A 19,959-nucleotide genomic window follows, 5' to 3' on the forward strand; every position below is an offset into this window, starting at 1 on the left:
AATTGATCAAATAATTTTAAAATCCACAATTTTGATTGACATAATGTTATATTTTCTAACTTTTCCCATCTTTGTACTGAGAGGAAAATGATGTTATTCTCTCTATTTAGTTGACGAGTGCGTTATGTTAATGGTTGATAAATACGCAATACAGTTAAATCGGGGAATCCTTCAATTGATAACCGCAACGTTCCTTTGTTTTGTCAATGTTTGCACAATTACATAAATGTGTATAATTATTGAATTGGAAATTATGTATAAATGTTTCACAGTTTACTGTAATATTATAGGTCAATTTGTCGTTAAGTAGCATTTGCCACTAAATAACACAATTATAAATTCCAAGATGAACATTATTTTGCCAATTACGTACCTTGTCTATAAAATTAATCATAATTCATTGAAATTCATACCCGAACATAAATAACTGAATACCCTTTCATATTTAAGTCTTCCAAATTGCATCTTATGTGGACTGATGACAGCCAGTGGCGTCTCTGAGAAGCGAGGGTTTCTGACCTACCCTGGCTTAGTGGTCACAATTTTCACATTAGAATTTTGGATTCAGTCTGTTAACCACAACTCTAGCGAACTCTTTTTGCCCGCTTTACTTACCTTTTCGGCGATGATGGCAGGATTCCATCATGACAATAAGCAGTCTCCATAGGTGTGCCAACTGCTTAGAGATGAAAATCTCTTAACCCACGTACATGACGCGATGCGGTGGTACCTTTACACTGCCCACACGACGCGGTAACTGGAACATACTCGATAAAAAACAACACTAGCTGTTTATTATTAGACTGTGATTAACTATGGTTTTTTGCATACATAGACAACAGTCGTTTGTTTGTTATGGTATAGGGAAAATGAGGATTTTTATTTTATTTGAGGTCGTATTTATTGAATTTGCATGGTGGGCTATTAGGTGAACTTAAGTAGATTAAGTTAGTTAAAAGTAAGATTGATTAAATTGATGTATTTACGGTACCTATGTATAAAATGATCCTCTTGGTAGTTAGTTAAATAACCATTTATGTAGACATAGACGAGAAAACATAAGATGAAAGAAATATCTAGTATCAAGTTTTTTCTGGACTAATACTATAAGAAATTTCTACAGCATATCTACAGTAACTTAATTACAAAAAAATAGGACTACATTAGCATGCATTTTGCAGTACAGTCAGCATTTTGTTGCTGAATCACCTTTTATTAGTTTCAGTGCCAAAGTCACACCTCTGATGACAAACAGTGCATTGGCAGGTCACCTCGAACTTGTGCCATAACCCAGTATGCTTGCAGAACAACCTTGCTCAACCATGTCAGGGTTGCCAACCCCTTCGCAGCTCAGTAATAAAACACCCTTTTAATTAATCCTGCGGCATCGGGCAACACCATTTGTTTACTTACATAGTAAGTGTATGGGTATCTTTCATCTTTTGCTGAATATACATATTCCTTGTATCATCACACTAGAATTTTTTGGGGTAAGTATTATTATTTTAATATCATCTATATTTCGTCTTTCATTATGTTTATAATGTGACTTATGATGTGTATAAAAAAATGGTATTACATACTAGAATTACTTATGTTAGACCACGTCTGAACTGAGATCTGCATCATCACCATCAACCCCATATTACCGGTCTTACTATGAATAATCTTCATATTCAATGCTCGTATTTGCTTAGTGGATGAGAACCAATAAAATTGCCAATATATAAAGAAATAGGTCAATTACGATGATGTGCGTCTTTGACATGTCGCGATGATACAATGTTCTAAAATTGAAATTCAATCTTAATATGATTCATCGACTACTAAGTGTTTCAAGTTATAATATTAATGTTGTTAATCGTTATATCTATGTATTATCAATGTTTATCATTGAGAAGTCTGTTCGTGGTCTCATTGTTTACACTCACATACAAGTCTAATGTCGAAGATTTTTCAAACTGGAACTAGATGGCGCTAGTGAGCCGAAACTCGTTAAGGAGTAGATAACGTAGTAAACTGCTGTGGAACATAAATAAGTGCAGTTTCTTGAACAATTTTTCACGTTATTTTAAAAGTAAACACACAATGTTTCACAAGTCGGATATGTATAGATGTGGAAATTCCTGATTCCTAAGTCTGTAGTTCTAAGTCATGCATGTGTGGCAGCATAATTTTTCTATGTTGGTAAATAAACATGTTTGCTTTGATCGTTACGTCATGGCTTAGTTCGTGCTAATCTACGTATCGGAGGTATATAATATAGCACAAATATGGCTACTGCGTTCTGTTTAACTTTTGGGCTTCGCATTGACCGCTAAAACTGTATTATAGGTCAGAATGAAAATGAGTACATTCACCGCGCTGGATCGACGATCGCATTTTGTTTAGTTCGCTGCTTATCATTATGTTGTTTTAATTAGTAAAACAGGGATAATATACCACAATAAGCATGTATTTTAATCTTTTGTGTTGTTTTTGCTGTAAATCATTAGTTTAGGTACTGCATAAAATTATTGTCTCTTAGATTTTTTTGTAAATTGATTTTCAGGAGTATTGCAATGAAAAACAAAGTATACAGTTTATAATTAATATTTATTTATTGACCATCTCTTAGCTTAAGACAGGAAACATTTATAAAATAGCAGCTAGTCACAATAATAAAATTATGATAACATTTACAAAAACGTTCTTAAACTAAGTATTTCACAAACAAGTACCTCGCCTCGTAGGTATCAATCTTGCATTATCAATTGACTTACATAACTCATTAGTTACTCTTTGTAGATGCCACGTTTAAACATAATCCAAATAAAATAATATCCAAGAACTCATGCGCGTGATTAATTTCGTAGTAAGTACATTTATAGATAACTTTTACACTTACGGGAAAATCTCATTCCGGGAACATTTTTCGCGGAACATAATTTATTGCAACGAGAATTCTTCTAATATTTAGACACGGCTTTGTGTAAGCTTGATAGCTAAATAAACGTGTAATAGATCTATATAGTAATATTATGTAGTAGTGTATATTGCACAATATTGGCACGTTATAGTAATTCCTAAATAATCTGCACGTAGTCTGTATTACTCATTTCTATTCGTGATGTGTTATGAACTGTTACATCAGTCCTTTCTTTTACGTCATTATCTATCATTAAGTTTATACACTCAGTGATATAGTATATCAACTAATTAAGTAGCTGACTTTATCTCTTCAACATTATTTCAACTGCTTATATTATCCACACGCTCGTCCATTTTATTTTTGTGTATGTTAATTTAAACCCAAATTAATATGTATGGACTAATGTATTGTACAATGGACATTCTGCAGTTTCGAAGTTCTGTTCAGTACGGTGATGACTCAATCATTTCAACTGATCCTCTGACTCACCGATGGTGGGATATTGAAAAACAGCTCGGGGATTCTATTATTGTATTACGCAGGAGTGCCAAGTAGTAAATAAAATGCCAAATAAGCTGAACTTTTAAGTTTATTTAGATCTCAAGCTCACACGGAACCAATCAAATCATTCAATTATCTGGAGTATTATCTATACAATATTACAATTTCTTTCAACACATAGTCTCGTTTTGTGTTTTGTCTCGCTCCCTCCCGTCATGCACGAGTGGGACGGACACGAGTTTGATTCAATAATCTGATAGTCTGCAACATCCTTTTCTTTTTCTTACATTTTTCCGATCAACACGATTGAATGACTAAAGCTAGAGGCTCGGTATTAATTTATTTATTTTCTAAGAATCTCACATCGTCCAAAGAGTTGCCACGTTTGAAAATAGTACGAGTACAATCATTATCCATGTATAGTGCGACTTGTTGGTAATGACAAACATACAGGAATGTTAGAAAGCACGTAGCTCTAAACAATTCTTGGTCGATTGATGTATTAGAAAATAAAAACCCGTTATAGGACAATAGAGTTCATTGATACAAAACTTCATTTACATTTATGAACTTTTCGACTTGACTAACTGTCAGCCGGATCTCTGAATTCTGTGCGCTCTCAAACGTGGCCGATTTACAGTATATTGAAAAATCTACTTATTTGTTAATATGTGCGTTTTTATCTTCAATTTATAAAGTACATTTGCTTGCAAATTCAACTTTGAACAACTAGTGACCAAAATTAATTAGGACACTCATCTTTGTATGAACTTTTTGTAGACTTATATCATCCCCTAATAAGGGCAACAGCTAAGTGTACAAGCGCCTAACTTTATAAATTTTATAATACAATAATGATTATTCAACATTACATACAACATACCAAATGATCAAAAGAAAATCATCTACTCGTCACAAATGGTGATCAAAATTCTAAATGCGATCCTACCGTCGGGTAAACGACATTTAAAATTCGGTTAATCCGTATAAAATGGCCGATATAGAAAAGGAATTATTTTTTTTCAAGCTTTTTACAAGCACAATATCCAAACAAGTCGGTTGGGGAAACTAGCACAAATACGACACACAGGCTAGGCTAATATCACAGGAGTGCTGGGAACGGTGCAGAGACCCACCCCACGCCGCGCGCCCGCCCCCCCCTCCCCTCCCCGCCCCGCCTCCCCCTCGCCCAGCCGCGGCCCCCGCCCCGCGCGCCCGCACGAGGGCCTCCCCTACCTATTTACTATTCAGAGGGGGCGAAACGGGCTACTAGCGATATATTTTGCGACAATTAAGATTTCAAAAGAAAAGGAACTCGCTTGTTCCGCGAATCAATTGCACAATCGAACTATTGATTACTTTCAAATTTATTGCACAACTGTTTGATAAGTAACGCTTTTTATTACACACAATCCCCAACTTATAAACGTTGTTTCGAATTGGGCAACACTTGTTGCAAGTCTGATATTAAAATTATTGTAAAATTATAGTAACAACGCTTATAAGAGGAAAACGTCCACTCTATCTTGCATTATACAATAAATTAACAATGACACGATAGTTCTCTAAAACCCAGATTCAACCCAATTAAATATCATATAATGGTAACAAAGCTTAAAATGGTGACATAAGCAATAGGGTAACATTAAAATGTACAAAACAAAAAACGTTTAAATAAAACTTAAAGCGATAAAGTACAACAAAACTCGTTCAAAGTAACTCTCGGACTTGTTAGCAAAATGTGAGGCGCGCGCAAACGTTGGACGTTGGCGGCCAATGTTGGGCGAACGTTTCCTCGACGTCGACACGCGCCACTTTGATAAGGAAACTAAAACGCCGTCAAGAGTTACCGATGACACACACATACGTCACAAATTTTCCTTTATCACCTTACAGACTATTAGTAACGTTGGCAATTATATTCGAAATGCAGATCCCTGCAGAAAAACTTGATTTCCACTTGCCAACAGAATAATCCTTATTATTCCAATCACAGACGTGTATGTGTGCATCAAGAACAACAGTTTCCACTCTATTCAGTAACGTCGAACCGATCTCACAAAGGCAGCACAAAATAATACTATTCAAATAAAACTAAATAAGCGTGGAAGTCTTGTTACCGCTCGTCTACGCAACCGTTCCCAGTCGTTTTGCACTATCTCTTAATCACTATTTACTTTACAGTACAATAATAACATAATAATTATCGCTTATAACTATGCCTCCATTATGAACCGTTAATGTTGCACTACAAGTGAGCGCAGTGCCGCGTCACTGTAGCGACAACGTACACTCAGAGTCCTCTGTTTGATAAAAATTAATCGTTGAACACTAATTGGACCGCGCCCGTCGGCAGCGCCTGAGCAACTTTCACTAAATAATAAAAAAAACACGCTAACAAAGTAAGTACTCTTCTTAAACAACAAAGAATTGGCTAAACGTCGACAATCCGTTCCGGGTAACGTAAATTATAAACACGAATCAATAGTCCAGTGATTCTCGAGCCGCGGTGGCGGGGTCGGGCCGGGCCGGATCCGGCTTCCGAGCGCCTCTTCGCGGCGCACGCGGCCGGCGACTCGCATCAGGAGCACGCGAACACGCCCGTGTTCGCTTACAGTGAGGTGTGGAGGTGCGCAGGGCGGCGCGGTCATGAGTCCAGCACCGTCAGGAGCCCGGGCGGCAGCAGCGGCACGTCCTGCCGCGGCATCTGTCGCGCCAGCTGCGCGCAGCCCAGGTTCGCGTCGCCCAGTTCCGGGATCGCGTCCAGCAGCGCCAGGCACTCGTCCTCGACGGCCCGCCGCGCCTTCTTCCCTACCCATGAGTCATCGCACTCTTCCCGCGCTCGGCGTCGTCTGGCCTCTTTCTCCCGACGCGCCTCTTCACTGAGTCGACAGTATGTGTTATTGATGCATACTGAACGCCTCAGGTCTCTCGCGGGGTCTTCGATGTTCTCTAGTTTCTGCGAGCAGATCTCAATGACCCGCTTTCGTTCCTCGTTAGCGCGGAGGCGCGCCGAGATCATGGAGAGTTTAGGTCTGGCGGCGGGCTCGGTGCGCGGCGGCCCGAACATGTCGTCCTCGAAGGCGTCTGCGATCTCCGCGCCGCGTGAGCTCTCGCGCTCCTCTTGCGGCGTCATTCTGTAACAAAAACGCGGACACATTAGCACATATTAGCGATACGCAAATTTTGGTAATGGTAACGAAATTAGAACAACTTGAAAGTAATTGTATGGAAAATTATAAATTAGTCGAGTTTCTAAACCGAATGAATGCTACGCAATAGCTCATTAATCACAAAGACATTATATTATTAAAAGTACGGCGGAATGTGAACGAGTCAAGGAGAAGCCCTAATTATTTCATAATAACAAGTACTAGGTCAATCGGAGAACAATGCATTGAAGTCCGAACGGGCCAATCAGGTTCACAACTCGTTATAATCCGCTCTCCATTCGCAATCACATCAAAACTACAACAGATATTAGCGAACAGGTTTCAAAGATAAAAAACACCTTGAAATGCATTTCGTCAACACCTACCTAAATAAATCAGGGGAAATGATGAAGAACCCTGACATAAACATGATCAGCAATCCACTGAGATCTAATCACTATAAAAATGGTAACTCCAATGTCACAAAGTTCAAAACACTGGCACAATACAGGCGCGCAATTCGTCACTTTGTCCTCGACAACTATAAAAAAGCAAAAAGACTCAAGTGAAACAAAAATAAATATCGCGGAAAGCGGCGTGCGCGCAGCTCGGCGACCACTCGGCGAATGACAACATACCTCACTGTAGATAAGACATTGAAAAAGCCAATTGCGTCATGTACTGCTACGTACGTATGGAGAGGAAACGGATGACGTAGACCATAGCCGTCATTTTAGACGCTATTGCTTGACTAGTCATGACTCGTCGTATTAATTTGTTTTCGAGACAAAAGAGGAGAGTAACATCTTGTGCCCAATTTATGTGAAATACATAATCCGAATGGCACTAGACTCAGTAACACGAGGAAAATACATTTTCCTGTTCGATAAAAATACTATTGTATCTTGACAAAATTAATAGGTTACGAATGCTAATGTAATAGAAAAAACCCAATATGTATTGCAACGATGGAATTACCAGGATGATAATAATATATTTACCATTGACTAATTTGGAAATACTTGTACAAAATTACATTAAGTATACGAACGTTGGAGACTTCTCGTTTGAAGCGAGGTGGGCGCATGAAACCATACTCTGGGATAACAAGAACGTTCAGAGGACACTTGAAGTAACAATGTTACGCTTCGACCTTTGCAATTGGTAACGTTACTAGCTACTAATACAAAAATACATACTTAAGCCTGAAAGTAAATTACAGACACTTGACCCGTGAAACGAAAAAAGATCTGGAGTAACTGAAACTATGATACTTATAACAAAGGAAAATACTGAAGGAATTTACAAAGCAAGCGACTTAAGTTTTGTGGAGAACATATGTCAATTTAGGTGTATTAGGACTTTGTTCAGAATTTTGAGTATATGGAATCTATAATACGAAACAAAGAAAATAAACAATCCAAGGATTCATAAAAGCTGGACTAGTTGTAGGTGAAACACGTTCGTTCACAATCTTATTATCGAAAAGACGTTACGCGCTACGTGTTAGCGCCAAAATTACTCTTTGCCCAGACCTTTGAATCCAAATCTTTTGTTTTAAAACCTGATTCATAATAATTTATTATCCTCTTACTGCACTTTAATATTACAGTCGTATGTTTGTATTATCTCAGTTTATTTATTCAAGGTAATTTGCAAGCAAAAAGACTTGCGCCGTGAGTTCATATAACTTTTGCTAACAACAACCACAACAAGCTCTACACATGAGAATGAGAAGAATTGCATTTTATCGAAAGAAAGACATGAGAACACTGTATTAAATGAAAATACAATCGAAAAACACTCAACCTGCTAGCATATAAAATTTCATGTTCCTCCAATACTGTTTAATGAGCGAAATATTAATTTTAGCATTAAATGTGACGTAATATGGAGTTGAAACAGCTAATATCGATGTTGCTAACTGTTATTGCAGATATCGCCAACACAATTACTTTAACATGATGTAATAAAAACTGCAGTAAACGCATTGACAGCAATACTTCCACTGACATTTAAATTGAACGTTTTCTTTTTAAATCATAGACAAACAGTGACGACACCTTTTTAGAAATATTTGTAGCCTCTTTTAAGATAATATAATGGATCTACTTGTGTTGCTGTAACTTTAGATCAGCCCTGTGTTTTTCCATTCCAATGCATGTACCGAGTATAACACTGATTGAAGGTAAAATTTGGTCAATGTCGCCCACATAACTTTATTTTGCCCTTCATTTAAACTTTGGATTATCGTATTTCCCTGAATGATTAGCAGACTTTATTTCGTGCAAAAAAAAATCTTTTTTTCAATCGTGTTAAATGATAAAATGGTTATATTTTTGATGAAAGCAAAATTTTTTATTTACTTCTCAAAAAATGTAAGTAGTTACAAAGAAAATTAAATCGATTAATCGCAAAACTAATAAATGTGCTCAACACGCTTGGGTCGTGCTTTATTTTTTCGTGTGGCGAATGCGCGACGACAGAGCACCGAGTGTTGGCGACCCCACCAGTTACGATCTAATAAATCTCGCCAGTCGACCGACGCTGCTGCCTACCTGCACTTTCTTTTCTCTGTCCCACACGAGCCGGGGGCAAGAATCCACTGATATGTGAATGCCACCATAATATAGGGGACTTTTTGTAACATTTGACATCGTAGATGACACGCCCTGTCTGATGCTAGTTCGCCTTTTCAAACATTTCATGTAGTCCACACAGCTTTTTCGAAATTTATGTAGGACAGTTTAAACTAAACAATGAAGAATTTGAATAAGGTATTCGTTATCAATTCTCCTCGGTTTCGACGAATAAGTCATGTCAGACACAAGTAACGTGAACGTGTGGTTAACTTTTTAATGTGAAAACTTTTCTTTCTCAAATGTTGACGACACGATTTGCTTACTTTATGTTGGTGTTTCATACTGATATTTTCTTATTCTAAATTTTACTGAATGCATTCTAAAAGCAGTACAGAAAAGTATGGAAGAAATGGGATGAAAAGAAAAAAATGGAGCAAGGATTTTAGATCGACTCTGGCCAGTGTCACTAAGACTTCGACAAGCTAAGGCTGCCGTCGCCATAAAGTTGCCAATTTACTTGATAGACTTCGGCGTACAGCAGAAAGTACAGGCTAGATTGCATTAGAAATCATTGCAGACGTATCGAATTCCAATAGGTACACTTTGTACACAAGTCCTTGAAGGCAATAAATGTTTCTTTGAAGTACTTTTTTGCCATATCACTATTTTGTGGGCGTTTTGATAGAGTACCATTTATGGAAAACTTATGATACGATGGATTATCGAATGTAGGTGGAACTGTGGAAGCATGCGATCGGTATGATGGCGGTTTAACGATCCGTCATTTCTTCTTTAATTTTCCGAATCGCACACTTTCACGACAATTTCTTATATGCCCTTAATTGCAGTATCTGTTGTCTTTATAGGTGTTTCATGAGAACACATTAACTCATTTTCTTTAGTAAATGTGATTTGCACTTATTTTTATCTTGATGATATACTTACACTTATGGTATTATCATGTCGTCTAAATATACGTTGAAGAATGTCATTATTTTCATTTTTATCTGATGATTTATCTGAGTGACAATTAAAAAGTTGTTGAAAATCACGTGCAGGCGTAAACGACCGAAATTGTTCTCTGCATTGCGTCATCAATTACTGCTTTCTGAGAATATAATTACAGTGATCATTTTAGGAGATTTAAACTTAAGTTATTTATCTGTTCCAGTAATTATTTGAAACATATAATTAACGATTAAACAATGATTTGTTTCTATGTGCAATCAATTCTATCAATCATCAAAGTCGTTTTCATGTTTGTTACCCACTCTCACTTGGTTTATGTTTAGATTATTTTTCCTTATTACATTCAGTAATGATGCGCATCAAAGAATTTTTCTATGGAAGCTGGTGAATCATATATTTTAAACAATTACTCGTCCCCATCTGACATTGCTTACGTAATGACTTCACAATGGGCTGTACCTTTCTAGGTCGCAAGTTACGAATATAATTAATTCAGTTTCTACTATAAGTAGGTACCTTATTGTAGAACAACTTGGTGCAACTTCCTCACTCTAAGATTCTTTGTATCAGTACTTTAGTCTTAGTACAATATCGTTTGGGTATTATCCTCGCGTTCCAAGAAAGCTACTCGGCGTATTTCTCCTACCTCTAAAAACTTGTTTATTTTTAAAAGAAGTTTTATAGTTGAGTATCTTTTTCTATGATCCTGTTTATTTTCTGTTACTGAATTTTCAAGGAAAATTAAATTGATAGTAGTAGAAATATAATAACTGGTGGCAATTTATCCTATGAATGCTTCAAGGCAGTTTAAAGTTTAAATGTCGAGTGGTATTCCTTTTACGGTATCTAATACAAGGATTGCTTGAACTTGTATCTGCTATGCGTCATTTCTGGCCAGTCATACTAAACGGAATTGCTACAAAATTTTCCCCATACGAATATGATCGACTAGTTCGAATTTTAACAATGAAACTGAAACATAAACAAAAGAGAATCATTCGAAAGAACATTGCCTTTAATACTGTTGAAGTATTGGAGACGTTCCACGGAAGCCGTAAAAGCCTAATACCATGTAGCAGCACGTGGCGTAATGAAAATCACTATATAATATAGTTTGCGTGTTTAAATCGAGCGCCATATAACGTTGATAGGCCACAGCAGACAATGGATGCAGCTCACAGCGTATAAATCACGGATAATGGCTACGTAGTTGACGCGCTTTTTAAACTTATTGACTCTGTTATGGATACGTACAATGTTGTTGATTTTAAACTGGAGTTTGCGGAAATTCTTCTGACGATTACTTAGATGGAGAAATTAGTGCCAATGTTAAGTTTTTTATCGAGCCTTAATATCAATTAATTTATCATTCCCAATACTTTGAAAATTACCTTTGAAGGTATAAAAGTTGAACTGTTAACAAACAATCACAAGTAAAACATGAAATACCGAGTTCGGTAACTTTATTTTATCAAGCTCCATTTTTCCACTTTACTTACAAAAGTAGGAGCTCTTGGCACGTTTCCCACGTCAGTAAAGTTTATAATATTCAGTAGAGGAGACACCGATACCGTGTTGTCCCTTTCTGACTTAATAACTGCAAATGATTGTGTTTCAAGGAAATCAAATTTCCTGGCATCTACGAAGATTTTAATGAAATTCATAGATTTGATAATGAAACGCCAAAATGTTTAAGAAGCAAAAGACAACGCCTAATTTTATAAAGGCTAGAATCATCTATTTTAGAACTATTGGTAACTTGTAATGGGCGATTAATTTCAATATATATTTTATTACCTTATGAATGCATTTAGCGAGCATGTATTTTAATAACCTTAATATATTTTTTTTAAGTCTACCCAACTCACTATTAGTAGTTCTTTTGAACAAAAATATCGAGTTCCGTGCAAGTTATTGAAGTTTCTTCCAAGCGCTTTGTCGTCGAACTTGGGTGGGGTCAACTAATGATTTGATTGGACGACATTGTTTGTAATATTCCGGTAATTAATATAGCGATAACAATTTACCAGGGCTAACCCATTGTGTCATAGGTACTAATTGAGTATTTATTTTATAAACTTATTTGCATTTTATTTTTGAACGCTACTGTAATAGATAAGATCTTTTAGGCTTATTTTCTAATGTTATAGTTTAATACTGTACGAAATTACTTTTTTCTCATTTTTGCTGTCAGGCTTTCAAACAATGCAATACAGACCAATGAACAACAAGAAACAATGATTAAAAACTATACCAGATACTTAAAAAATATTAATAAGGTTCAACATATGGACGCGCATCAATTTCAAATCAAAATTTTACAAATAATATCGAGTCACGAAACCCTATTCTGAAAATCTCGGTAGTCGAATTCGAATACCGTTTGTCACGCTCTTACTGTGCGAGCGAGACGGCGATACTGTATCGTCGAACAAAAGGACCCTAAAGAAAATAAATTATAACATAATCCATTCAAAGTTAACCAATAACCTATCGGATATTTTTTTTAATGTTAAACAAAAAATAACTGAATATTTAGACGAAAAAAGCAAACTCAATTGTTTTTAAAAACACTATTAAAAAGTACCCAGTTGTTATTATTTTCGCCACATTACCGCCCGGTATCGGTAGTTCACTTACAGTTAATAGATAATGCGAAGAAACTTTTATAATGTTACCGTCCTTTGTCTAGACGTCCCTCTCATCTAGGATTTATGAAAACTAAGTTTTGTTTCTTCTTTATTTTTTTAAACTGCTTCATTAAATTTTCTCGTAACGATTTTGCAAGTTTAAAAATATTTTTCAAGACACATCAGACTTCTATTTAATATTCATAAACATAATGCAGGTAATCGCATTTATTCAAATAGTTGCTTAAAATAAAAAATGTACTAAAGAAAGTAACTACCTATGTTACGACAGGTTCAATTTAAGCTACAATTAAATGATTACGTGCAAACAAAAATATTTGTACACACAAACATAACAATTACGTAAGTAATAGCCAATTAACCATTGACTTCTTTGTTTCATACAGAGAAAGTTTCGCAACTCGAAAAAAAATATTTGAACACAAAAAAAAATCTTGAACTAATTAATATCAATTAAATATAAATTACCTTAAACAATCCAAGAATCAACAGTCCAAAAAGTGTACAACACACCAATTGATTGAAAAATATTAATTAATAACAACAGTACTTCACGAAACAATTTAAAAATCGAACGGTTAAATTAAACATAATGCCAACGAGGTGTATCACATAAAACGATCAACTTAGCACTTGTCCAAACAGGCGAGCGGCGAGCGCTACTACATAACTAAATGGAAAGCGAGACGCGAGCGTGTGCAAGTGACGGCTCCGCGCGCCGAACTGCGTCTGTTCTCCCGTACATAAGTTGTGGTGATTTACAGAGGGCGCAGGCGGGCAAGCGCGGCCCATGGATGCTCCCCTAGCGAAGGATACCTCATTATCCTCACTGTAATCCGTGTGCCTTTTTGATAATTTTTATTTATAGGGTGTCACTGGTGGTGACCCCTTTTTTAATATCTCGTTGCGATTGCGGGCTTATCGCGTAAACGCCACTTGTTCTTCAATTCTTTTAAGATAAATACTGTAAGATTCAATGTTTATAAAAACTGAGTTTTATAAGTTTAATGCAGTTCAGATAATTGCATATTTGTAACTGCAGAGGTTGTGTCTGAATATATTGTACTTAAAAAAAAATCTAATCCATTTGTATAACGCACAATCACAAAAAATATAATAAAATATTGCTCAATTGATTTTCAAGGCTGCAACAGCTATGATTGTACTGTATCTCGCTAATGTGGTATAGACAATTAAGTTTGAAACCATTCGGAACGTAGCCGATGCAGCGAAATATTTTGATAATACATTAGTAATTAGCAGTTAAGTATTTGGGTCTAGGTGATCTCATTGTAGATAACGCAGGTAAATGCCAACAACATTTAGACGAACACAAAGAAGGTGATCATTTGGAAGTCAGAACAATTGACGATAATGAACAACGATAAGAGGGTTCATAATAAAATCCTGTTTGAGGATTAAGACTTCTGAATATAATATATTTACGATATATATTCTTTTATGTGGACGAAAACAAAATAAAGCTGCTAAACGTGCTTCTCTAACTATTATTCCTAGTGTTTTACTGGCAAACAGGAAATTTCTTTCCCCTGAATTGTTTTGTCTTGTTCAGTTCCACAATAGTACAGAAATAGACATCAAAATGTCTTGTCTGTCAATTACTAATTCCGGCTCTTTTGATTCAATTGCTGCTTCAAACATGTGTATCTTGTTTTACTTTTTATCCACATTGTATTGTACGTCATCGTGACTAAGGATTTTAGCAGTAACAAATATAACTGCATAAAAAGATCGAACTGTACCGACCTTCATCGATGTGTAAGCACGCACAATATTATAAACATTGGCAGACGGTTCTCCTCGTTTTGCATTATTCGCATTTCATTTAAAGCGATTCTTATTATAATCAACATGGAGCCGTAGCATTTGATTTTTACTTCAAATATTTTCCAAATCTCTACAACCACTTTCCAAAACCAGTTTCTTTATGTAATGTTCAATATTATAACAAAACGCCAAATGCATTGATCACAAAAATATTTGAAGCAACAGTGAAGCATGTTATCAAAGCCAATGGTTTAAAATCTACTACCTGAGACGGGTCGCCCTTGGCCTCAGACCGACAGCAATATTCTGTCATAGTTTACTAATAAACTTCCCGACCATTTGTCTAACATTTTTAAACAAACTTTCGTGTCGTCTGCCGAGTTACAAGGAATTCAGTTGCGAGTTTAGTTTAATGAGATTTTTGTGGTAATCAAGTAAATTATGACAGAATAATAATCGTTGATGTAGCCCTATCTATGACAGACATAATACTTGACTTTGAAGTACTAAGTATAATTTGAGAATAAATTAGGGACGTAGAAAAAAACATTTCAGACTACTTTGAGCATAAGCTACATAACCGCTAGTTTGCGATATTCACCTGCTTTGTAATCACAACATCGCCACGATTCGCATGAATATAAATGTTACTCGCAGATTCTTGTAGTAACGATAATGTAAGTGTAGTTTCATCTCGATAATACGTTTCTGTTGAATAATTGAATACATTTAAATTTGAATGAGAGCCAAGCAGTGACACAAGCAGATGTCAGATCGACCCTCAAACTGCCATATTTAATCAAGCGCGAAGGTGCAGCCCAACGCTTCTAGCCGTATAAAAATAATTGTCCTAACTCTGATTTATTGCTATCGTCCGATGTTTTATCTATTTGCGAACTTGGTCCAAATGTTAATATTTGAAAAGTATCTTTAGCATATCCGACCAATAAAATTAGGGTCGGAAATGTTTGTTCGGGTTAGAGAATGCGGAAGTCGGGAGGGAGCCGGAACGCATGGTAGCGTTGGTAACCGCTGGGTTGGTGTAACCCGAATATCGGAGGATGGCAGGTCGAGGTTCAATAATTGCGGACCGTCAAGACTTTCACCTTCGGCGCGCGGCGGCCGCGCTCCAAGGCCACCGAGGCACCGTTCACCGTAACTTCCGCCCGAAGCCCGTGGCACGGGCCGCGACACCGGCCGCTCGCGATCGCGTCTCGCGCTTTTGCAATCAGAATTTCGGAAAGCGGTACCAGTGCAACGGCCTCAACTCGCCAACATCGCCAGAATAACGGTTGGACGAAGTCACTCGCTCTTACGTAATAACTCTCAAGGAAATGACAATCGGCTTTTTTGCAAAGTGGAGCGATAAGCAGTGTCTGAAATTCTACAAAGATAACGATATTTAGGGCATACAATGGTACTGCTAGAATACAAGTTGTAATGTAAATGACAACAGTAATTGCAATATAAATGACAGAAGACGATTGCAACAGAAGAACATTCTGAGAGCTGCGGGTTTTATAAACGCGCATTTATAATAACACAAAAACAGCTTATCGAAGCGTGGCGTTACACCTTTTGTTATTTCATTAGCGGGTGCGAGGCACTCGGAGCGAGTTTACATGCGAGCGGCCGGCGCGCGGCCCGACGCACCCGACCCATATTTACAGTGTACGTACGCTGAGTGTACCATCTCATTCCGCTCGTTAAATCGATGCTTTTAATAGAGATGATGGCTCAAGACTCCATTATATCTAAATAAACGGGAGCGCAGCCACGTGCAAAATACTAGTTACCTGACATTTTCAATATCTTATATTCACAAAATTGTTGCTGCTTAGATGTTAGGGGTTTACGCCTGAATATGGATTATTTTTGTTCAAGCGAGAAAACACAAATGGCATAGGTCACGAAAATTCCAGAAAAAGTAAATCGTCGGGGCAAGCTGTAAGTGAATTGGAAAACACAACGGAAGTTACCGTTTGAGGAGTTTCTCTGAAAATGCGTCAATTGAGTTTTCAAGTAACGTATGACACCAATCGAAGGCAAACTTTAACAGGTCGTACAATGGCATCGCCAAAACCTCCGTAAATACAAAGACAACGACCGATAAATTTTCGAGGTCACGGAGCAGCGTTGGACACGATACCCTTAAATTTTCGTTATCAGCAATCTATTGTGTGACGTCAGAGATAATATTCAGTGCGAATAACGCTATTACATATTAATATTGATAAAACCAACGCTCACCGCGCTGTCGGACAGTAAAGATATAAAACATTTTGATAATTCGGAAATATGGGCCAAAAAGTTTAAACGGAAGAACATAGATATGTACCGATCATTTTAAAACTTATGATTGCTGAATCATTATTTTGCCACCAGAAAACGAAAGTGTTAATAAGATCCCCAGTGGAGATTAAGCAAATAAATATAAGATCAATCGCACTTCCTTTACTAATAACACGAGCTCACAAGAAAACAAAATGACGGGAAGTGAACCGAATTACCTTTGAAACTCGATGATTGAAGCACTTTACTTTAACGCGGAGATATTTATTACTGATGATATCATAGTAGTAGGTTTATGTACACATTGTGATAATACTGAGAAATAGTACGGTGTACGTAATACTGGAAAAGTAGTAACATTATTATAATTGTCAAACTTTGTTGTATACGGCCGTGTGTTGTTTGGAAATTTCCACAAGACAAACAATACGTATGATCTCGATGTTTTTCAACATCAACCGTTGCGTTCGTGTTGGTGTGACGTGAAGAAAGTTATCGGGTCATAAAATAATGTGTGAATAAGATGGACAGGTGGTCAATTAAATGAGTTTTAAGGTTTCGTCAAAAAAGCTGATAATGAGCAAATGATTAGTCGGTAATGGAGTGTGAAATATAGAAGCAGAAAGGAATGTTACTCGTTTCTGCTTCTATTTTTCACACTTTTATATGAATAAGAATAATTATTAATGATAGAGAGGATAGACCAAGTCCACACAATAGTCTTAAAATATATTACACATTCACTACATATTAAATTAAATATAAAATTAAAACGATTAGTCTCATAAAATAAGCCATTAACTTATTATTATTTATCGATTTACGCATTATGTATCAACAGCTAGAAGTTAGCATATATTTTTTTAATGGATGCGGTTCTAAAAGACACTACAGATATTCACAACTAGGTAGGTAATATATAATAGTAATAGTCTTGTCAATGAAAATCAAAACATTATTAACAATTCAATGGGAAACTCTGTTAGCCTCTCAAGTTCACTATGTATCCGAGTAGTTTATGTGGACGATATAGTTTAATAAACTTCTAGCAATTTCTCGCGTATCTTCTGTAGGTTGAAATCCGGATATAGCCGGAATATCAATACCATTTAACTACCAGTTCTCCATGTAATAAAATACATAACCTTCTTTCGTGGCAAACGCATGCTCGACTTACGTAAGTTATATCTAATCGGTCGTTATCATAAAATGTTAAAAATCAACAAAACGGTTAGCATCTGACTCGATCAGAAAATTCTCTTGAATTATTGCAACACTTTCAGTAGATATTAAGCTTTGGGTACACAAACACATTACATTACAGGATTTAAAAGCAATTTCTGCCTTTCACCAATGTTGAGGTAATTGTACCTGCGAATAATTACACGACATGGTAATATCATTTCAAATGTACTAGGAATTGAAAGAACAAAAGGCACGAGAATCATTTGGAATATTTCGTACACCTTTCAAAAATGTACAATCAACAGAAATGGTGAACATAGCTATGGTTTTGAAAAGCAGTGTCTCGCTCGAACCACTAGCTGTTAATTAATACCAGTACCAAGAAAAGCCGCAAATCACTACACTATCGCTCAACTTTCTGTTTCACTAGAATTGCTCTAACAAAATAAAGAGTACGGACACCTAATTAATATTGCAGAAGCTGCAGTTCATAATACGAGAAGTAGTGTAAGTCTTTGTATTTTTTATTAGAAAGTACATGTTTCTTTAATTTAATATAGTTACACTTTCACTCTTTTATTGCTCGCGTATTCAATGAAAGGAAATCTGATGTTTTAAGGCGCAAAATACTGATGTCAGTCAATCAACCTCATGACCTACTAACTGTAATAATTGATAAGCCATTATGTTCTGTGTATTGTGGGGAGAGAGAATTCCACAATTTAACTTTAGCACCAACAAAAGTTTTAGAAGAGAAATTTCATTTTACACATTCAATGGTATCAAAAATTGTATGATGTATGGAGGTGGACTAATAGGAACCGCCTACATGTGAAGAGATATTAAATTACTAAAAGTGTTGCAATATCAATATTTACATGAATTCTAAATGTCAGAAGAAATTATTTATAGATTTAACACGTGAGTAAATAACAAAACGTCTTAACTTGCAAGTTGTAAGTAGCATAATTATCGGCTGTAAAATTATCTAATACTTAAGTAGCTAATAAAACCAGCACACCGCTAGCGTGCAGTAGTACATACGATTTATACGAACCTACGTATATACTATAACTAATTAAATGATTGCGAGAATGCATTGTATTGGTTAACGTTCTCACTAATAGTGTGGTGATTACGCTCGAATCCCGATGTCGAACAAAAAGACTTGGTCGGCCGATAATACCCGAAGTGTACACGAAAATAGTCGAGTCGACCGTTCGTGGCACCGATACGGCGAGGCTGGCTGACGTCGACGAGTCCTTGATTATTAAAAAAGCAAGAGACAGTTGTGTACTGTTATCGAAGTGATTAGTTTTATTCGGGTCATTAACTCATTTTGTTTATAGTGCAGTAATATCTTATCCCTTTCTCTCTTCAGTAAGTACTTCAGCCGTCTTGAGAACTGGTTTAATGTTACTGCTATGCATATTTATGTAAGAAATTACGTTCTGTATATAAATAAACATCGATAAAAATTCATTTGACCTTTTACAAAATATCGTGGTAGTTGCACACCTACGTATCCGTAGCAATTTGCGTTAAAATATTGAACAGAAGTTAACAAACAAAATTATTATTCATAGATAGGAAATATTACCGAATAAGTGGTACATAATTTATGGTGCGACTACGGGACAGTCCTGCATTGGGTCAATAACTGTGCGCTCTCGTTACACAGTTCCATTGATTACCAAATTAATACGCTGAATCTAGATTATTAACTAATTGCAGAGTTTCCATTTAGTTATGATGTTACTATTAACGAAGCTACAGTATGAAGGAATCATGATTTCTATTCACAACATGGTGACCATAATCTTGGTAAGACTTACTTCTAACATTTTTCAAGTATCAAGACTTATATGTGTTCCAATTTAAAACTGATTGTTAAAGTCTAGCTCCTTTACAGAATAACAGTAAACTGT

At 36.2% G+C, this 19,959-nt stretch overlaps 1 protein-coding gene across 2 annotated transcripts; it reads right to left on the bottom strand.

Moving 5' to 3' along the window:
* Window positions 1–3,482: 3,482 nt before the first annotated feature.
* LOC124636311 lies at window positions 3,483–13,482 on the bottom strand. Of its 2 annotated transcripts, none has more exons than XM_047172352.1 (2): window positions 13,235–13,482; window positions 3,483–6,549 (listed from the first exon to the last, which is right to left on the bottom strand). In XM_047172352.1, the coding sequence occupies exon 2, from the start codon at window positions 6,546–6,548 to the stop codon at window positions 6,060–6,062; it is 489 nt and encodes a 162-aa protein (XP_047028308.1). In that variant the 5' UTR covers window position 6,549; window positions 13,235–13,482; the 3' UTR covers window positions 3,483–6,059. The 2 variants fall into 2 exon arrangements, with proteins under 2 accessions (XP_047028308.1, XP_047028307.1); XM_047172351.1 differs by lacking the exon at window positions 13,235–13,482 and adding an exon at window positions 6,951–7,197.
* Window positions 13,483–19,959: the final 6,477 nt, after the last annotated feature.

The sequence above is a fragment of the Helicoverpa zea genome, chromosome 14 (genome assembly GCF_022581195.2).
Source record: "Helicoverpa zea isolate HzStark_Cry1AcR chromosome 14, ilHelZeax1.1, whole genome shotgun sequence".
Classification (NCBI taxonomy): domain Eukaryota; kingdom Metazoa; phylum Arthropoda; class Insecta; order Lepidoptera; family Noctuidae; genus Helicoverpa; species Helicoverpa zea.